We start from the raw sequence: 6758 nt of genomic DNA on the forward strand, positions 1-6758 counted from the left end.
AGGCGAGGCAAGGCAATACGTACCCTGACTCACAGTTCTACTACAGAAATGTCATCTGAGGGTCCGTACAAGCAACCAGGACGGCACCGGCTGTCACCACGCTGCGCAGTACGGCTCCTCAGACCTTGCGGGGGCCACAGCGCGAGCAACCAGAGCCTTCTACTCCAGGATGGAGACTACCGTCTCTTCAGTGGGAGAGACAATTAAGTCTCGTTAGCGTCAGTACCCAGAGTACCTACAAGCCAGCTCTGCCTATTTATGATATTTGCAGGACTCTCCGAGGGCAACGTCTCCGTTCCCTCACCTGCGGTCTGCTGCTGCTGCTGTGTGGAGGGAAGGCCAAACTGCCCCTGCAATTAACCAATTAACGTTTCCTAAGGTGAGCTGAGACCACCATCGATTTTGTCTCGCACTTGCCGGTCGGACCGTGAACCGCAGCAGCAGAGGAGACTGTGGTCCTTAGTTTCTGCCTAAGAAACTAAGACTGTGGTCCTTAGTTTTTTCTTAACCGCAAGTCACAGGCGTTCATGCGGTAGCACCCTCCGACGGCAAACAGTTCTCCTCCTCTTCCCTACAAAAGCCTTCCCTGTCTTCAGCCACGCGATTCCTGTGGTCAGGAGCTCCTCAACTTCCAAAGGTTATTTTTCCGTATTCACACACTCAGTCCACGCTCTCCTCTTCTCGTTTTTCTCCGGAGGGTGTATCTCTGCCTCCCAGAACAAGACTCGAAGACCGAGCAAATAACCCTTCAAGCTTTTCTTACTGTTTCCTGAAAGGTTTCAATATCCAAGAAGAACTTTGCTTATATCAAAAAGAGAAGCAGCACGTTAAATCTTGAATGCAACCAATGTAACCACCCAGAGCGGTCTCAGGGCTTATCGCAGTTAAAAACACAAAGAGCAGAATGTTAATATTGCAAATTTCAAAGGCTGGACCTCAAACAAGGCAAACACGAGGCACCAAAACCACCCCTATTTTTGCAGCAAGCTATTTATAATAATAATTATCCCTTCTATTCTTAGCTTTGCTCCACTTTGTACTTTTAACACAAATTAACACGGCGTTAAATGTAAGCTGAAGTATGAATTTCTGATTGCCCCTTCGTGGCGCTCCACAGACCCGACAGTTTGCAGGCGATACCAGTTCAACCTCACAAAACCAATGAGAGAAACGGCAACTTGCCCATTAAGCGTAAGTCTTGTGAGGAGCAGCTGAGGGAGCTGGGGGTGTTCAGCCTGAAGAAAAGGAGGCTGAGGGGAGACCTTCTCGCTCTCTACAACTCCCTGAAAGGAGGGTGTAGCCGGGGGGGGTCGGTCTCTTCTCCCAAGGAACGGGCCATGGGACAAGAGGGAACGGCCTCACGTTGCGCCAGGGGAGGTTCAGATTGGATATTGGGAACAATTTTTCCATGGAAAGGGTTCTTAAGCCTTGGAATGGGCTGCCCGGGGAAGGGGTTGAGGCACCATCCCTGGAGGGGTTTAAAGGATGGGCTGACACAGAGCTTAGAGACATGGGTTAGATGAGAGTTGGGTTGATGGTTGGACTCCATGATCTGAAAGGTCCCTTCCAACCCAGACAATTCTATGATTCTATAAAAACCACAGCCTCGCTTAGAGGATCATTTTAATGCTGCACCTAAAAATACGGGGGAGCGGGCAGTACCCGTGACCCCGGAGCGAGCCCCCCCCGGCCCCTGCTCCATCTCTTCAGCCCAGGGAAGCTCCCCCGGGGCAGGACCCCGCGGCGGGGGCTCCTAAACCGCATCTGAACCTCTCCACCTGTCTGCCCCACAGCCCGTGAACCCCCCCCCAAGGCAGGAGCAGCCACAGCGGGAGTCGTAACGCCTAAAAAACTAACAGCAACCACCACCCTTCACCGAGAAGTGGGAGTGGTTGTTCAGATACCGCGTCTGGAAACGCTACCGGTAACACCCGCACCCCTTTCCCGCACCGCACACGGGACCGACGTGTGCCGGGCTCCGGGCTCCTAAAGCACCTCCTCGCTTTTAAAAACTACAGCCCCTCAGCCCGACAGCAGCAGGGGCGTCCCCGTCCCCCCTCCCCAGCTCCCCCCAACCCGCACCCCCCGACACCACCGGGCGCCCCGGGGGCTCCTGCGCCGGGGAAACGGCGTGTTCGCAGCGCTGCCGTGTCCCGTCCCTCCCCCCCCCCCCCCGCGGCCTTTTCCACGTTTGCCCAGAATTTCGGGAGATTCTCCGCTTTCCCGTTATCAATACGCCGCAAGACGCCTCCCCCGGAGCAACCTCCGCGGACGGCAGACACGATGATGACATTTTCAGATAACGGAGACGGGGCCCCTCCTGGCTACAAGCGAGGCAAGGCAGAAGGGGCCAGCCCTCTCTCCGCCCCCCCGCGCTGCCGGGGGCGCCCCGGGGGGCCGGGCCGTTCCGCCGCCGCACGCTTCGGGCACGGCACCGGCCGGCCTAGCGCCGCTCCCCCGCGGGAAGGGGAGGGGAGCGGGGCAGGGACCGGGACCGGGCCAAACGGGAGCCCCCCTCCTGCTTTACCGGGACGCGCTGAGCGTGTGTGTCGCGTCGCGTCCCCCCGCCCGGCGAGGGGCCGCGCCGCCCTGCCCTGCCCTGCCCTGCCCTTACCGCACATGGTGCGCCCCGTTCCGCGGCCGCGCTGCCTCTGCGCGCCGGGGCCGCGCCGCCCCCCCCCGCCACCACCCGCCCCGCGGCGGGGGCGCAGTGCGCAGGCGCGCCGCACGCCCCGCCATTGGGCCCCGCCGCACGCCCCGCCCCCGGCCCGCCCCCCCGGGACGTGGCAGCCGGAGCGGGGCGGGCGGGCGCGCGGCGAGGGGAGGGGGGGGTGTGGGGCGGACAAAGGGGTCCTGCCCCCGGGGCGTCGAGGGGCCTGCGACAGCGGGGGAGAGGGAGCGGGTGCCCCCCGGTCCCGGCCACCTTTTGGGGGGGGAAGGGGTATGTGAGGGGGTGCCCCCCCGTCCCGGCCACCTTTTGGGGGGGAAGGGGTATGTGAGGGGGTGCCCCCCCGCCCCGGCCACCTTTTGGGGGGGAAGGGGTATGTGAGGGGGTGCCCCCCCGCCCCGGCCACCTTTTGGGGTGGGGGGTGTGTGAGGGGGTGCCCCCCCGTCCCGGCCACCTTTTGGGGGGGGAAGGGGTGTGTGAGGGGGTGCCCCCCGGCCACCTTTTGGGGGGGGAAGGGGTATGTGAGGGGGTGCCCCCCCGCCCCGGCCACCTTTTGGAGTGGGGGGGGTGTGTGTCTGTGTGTGTTTTCCGCTTCTCAGCCCATGGGGGGGGGGGGGGCAAACCCCACAATAATTCCTATTACTGGGATTATCCCCAAAGGGGTCCTGCCCCCGGAGCGGGGAAGGCCCTGAGACACCGGGGGAGAGGGAGCGGATGCCCCCCCTCTCCCGGCCACCTTTTGGGGTGTGGGTGTGTGTGAGGGGGTGCCCCCCCGTGCCCCGGACACCTTTTTTTTTGGGGGGGGAGGGGGGTGTCTGTGTGTGTTTTCCGCTTCTCAGCCCATGGGGGGGCAACCCCCCCAATAATTCCTATTACTGGGATTATCCCCAACCCTTTCGGCGCGGTCTGGAGAGGACGAAATCATCAATCCTCACCCCCCGAGGGGTTTTTTTTCCAAGCCCCGGGGTGAACAAGCGGCACCGGCAGCCTCCGGTACCCACACACACCCCCCCACACACCCCCCCCCGGCACCAATGACATAAATCCACGTGGCTCATCCTCTTATTCCCACTCTGCTCTAGAACAGCACCTCCCCAGCAGCACCTTAAAGAAAGCCTTAAGGTGAATCTGCAAAGCGAAGCCGGGGGGGGGGGGGGGGGGGGGCCGGGGAGCGACACCCTGTTCCTACAGCCGGATACAGCCCCCTTACACCCTCCGCATCCAACCACCACCAGCAAGTACCGGTTGAAAAACTCATTAAAAGCCCAAGGCTACAAAAAGACAGCAATCCCTTCTTCAGAAAAATGCTGTTCACTTACCTTTATCTGGACAATAATGAAAGATTTCCTTAAAAAGCCCAGAAAATAACCAAAAATGTTAATACACATAAAAACCACCCCAGATTTTGAACTTGCCGTTAGAACACAAACACAAGCAGGAAGGTCACGGATATAAAACACATTAAGAGTTGGCAACCATCGCACCCTGCTCCTGTTCAGCAGCGAGGACAGGACGGGGACAACCCCCGGCTGGCAGTCCCTGTGCCCAGGATGGGGAGCAGCGACCCGGAGCCCAGCTGCGGGGGCTTCAGCTCCCCTTCGGCTGACTCCAAACTCCGATTTTTCGCCCCACTTCCACGTCTCTAGGTAGGAAGCTGGATGCCTTGGGGCAGCGGAAGTCGATTTCCCGGCTGAGGAGGGGACTGCTGACCCATCGCCATAGAGAGGTGATCATCAGAAACGCACACAGCATCACAGAGTGATATGGGGTGGGCAAGGACCTCTGGAGATCACCCAGTCCAACCCCCTGCCAGAGCAGGGCCACCCAGAGCAGGTCCCACAGGAACGTGTCCAGGGGGGGTTTGAATGTCTCCAGAGAAGGAGACCCCACCACCTCTCTGGGCAGCCTCTGCCAGGGCTCTGCCACCCTCACAGGAAAGAAGTTCCTTCTCATGTTTATTCCTCTGGAAAGTAAGTCTTGTGAGGAGCAGCTGAGGGAGCTGGGGGTGTTCAGCCTGGAGAAAAGGAGGCTGAGGGGAGACCTTCTCGCTCTCTCCAACTCCCTGAAAGGAGGCTGCAGCCAGGGGGGGTCGGTCTCTTCTCCCAAGTCACAGGCGATGGGACAAGAGGGAACGGCCTCAAGTTGCACCAGGGGAGGTTCAGATTGGATATTGGGAAAAATGTTGACACGGAAAGTGTTATTAAGCCTTGGAATGGGCTGCCCAGGGCAGTGGTTGAGGCACCATCCCTGGAGGGATTTAAAAGACGGGTTGACACAGAGCTTAGAGACCTGGGTTAGTGATGGTTTTATCAGAGTTGGGTTGACGGTTGGACTGGATGATCTTAAAGGTCCCTCCCAACCTGGAAAATGATTCTATGATTCTATGTTTAGATGGAACTTCTTATGTTCAAGTTTGTGCCCCTTACTCCTTGTCCTCTCAAACACACATTTCTGCGCAAAGCACAGGTTGGCACAGAAATAACGCTCTCCTCGGTTTTGGCCACCGCTCAAACTGTGTTACTGCTCTACCAGGGACACCAATCCATCTGGGGGTTTATTTCTACATTTGGGGGCTCCTTTGCTGCCCTGCAGCTCACCACTTCCTGGCACCAGCGGAATTTCTTAAGGTATTCACTACAAACCCAAGATCATCTATAGCGTTATCTGAAGACAAGCGGAAGCGGTGTCTACTCTAAGACAGAGGTGAAGTCTTAGGTGTCTTCTAAGTAGCGGAAGCTACTTAGAAGGAGGGATGCCCCAGACCTGAAGGAGCACGGCCTTCCAAACACTCCCAAAATACAGAGTTCATGGCAGCAGCACAGCAAATACCAAACTTTAGGACTTAAACCTGTACCATCCTTGATGTTATAAAAATGAATCCCTCAAACCAAAGCCAACTCATCCATCCATATGTACTGATCCCGTGCAAATTCCTCAGAATTTTCCACGTACAGAAATTAAGCTCCGTGTGTTTAGTCTTGAAGTGGCTATTTAACTTTTTCCTCATAAAAGCCAGTATTTATCCCCTATGTAACCTGCTACTCTCTTCTCAGGTTTGTGCTGTCTGTACAGCAGATAGATTTACTGCCACGCACAGCTCATGCAGGTGGAGATGTGCAACTTAATCCTGAACACAGAAATATGGAAAGTTTATCATAGAATCATAGAATTGTCTGGGTTGGGAGGGACCTTTAAGATCATCCAGTCCAACCATCAACCCAACTCTGATAAAAACCATCACTAACCCAGGTCTCTAAGCTCTGTGTCAACCCGGCTTTTAAATCCCTCCAGGGATGGTGCCTCAACCCCTTCCCCGGGCAGCCCATTCCAAGGCTTAATAACCCTTTCCATGGAAAAATTTTTCCTAATATCCAATCTGAACCTCCCCTGGCGCAACTTGAGGCCGTTTCCTCTTGTCCCATGGCCTGTTCCTTGGGAGAAGAGACCAACCCCCCCCCTGGCTACACCCTCCTTTCAGGGAGTTGGAGAGAGCGAGAAGGTCTCCCCTCAGCCTCCTTTTCTCCAGGCTGAACACCCCCAGCTCCCTCAGAAGTTCTCCAGACCCTTCTCCTTGTGCTCCAGACCCCTCACCAGCTCCGGTGCCCTTCTCTGGACACGCTCCAGCCCCTCAAGGTCTTTCTTGGAGTGAGGGGCCCAAAACTGGACCCAGCCTTTGAGGTGGGGGGAGAGTCTGGGGAGACCACACTCTATCTCACATGTGAGCCTTTTAAAATTAACAAAAAGGGGTCATGGTTGGGAAAAAAATACCCACTTCCTTCTCCATGCTCAACATACTTCACTTGAAATAGAAGTTCTGGCTAAAGTCCCCAATTTTAGACAGATTGCGAACTACTACCTGCAGGAAAAGAGTATGTTTTGCGATCCCCGATATAACACATTTTGAACGTTAACACCGGGTAAGGGGAGCCGTTTCCTCCTGCTGCTGCGCTTGGAGGCTCCTGCTCCGACACCGCTCAGCGGCGGCTGTGGCTGGGGACGGCTCCGCGCAGGACGGTGTGAGCAGAGGCTGCCTCAGACGGGCTCATTCCTCCTAGAAACGTGGAGCAAGTCACGTCCTGACAAAAAGCAC

General features: G+C 57.1%; 1 protein-coding gene across 2 annotated transcripts in view; it reads right to left on the reverse strand.

Moving 5' to 3' along the window:
* GFPT1 (glutamine--fructose-6-phosphate transaminase 1) overlaps positions 1–2681 on the reverse strand; it is a 47816-nt gene extending 45135 nt beyond the window's left edge. For both annotated transcript variants that reach the window (XM_074164179.1, XM_074164178.1), the window contains exon 1: positions 2615–2681. In XM_074164179.1, coding sequence (XP_074020280.1) covers positions 2615–2621 — 7 coding nt within the window. In that variant the 5' untranslated portion in view covers positions 2622–2681. The remainder of the gene's footprint in view (positions 1–2614) is intronic.
* Between the last annotated feature and the right edge of the window lie 4077 nt (positions 2682–6758).

This window comes from Numenius arquata, chromosome 26, assembly GCF_964106895.1.
Source record: "Numenius arquata chromosome 26, bNumArq3.hap1.1, whole genome shotgun sequence".
Classification (NCBI taxonomy): Eukaryota; Metazoa; Chordata; class Aves; order Charadriiformes; family Scolopacidae; genus Numenius; species Numenius arquata.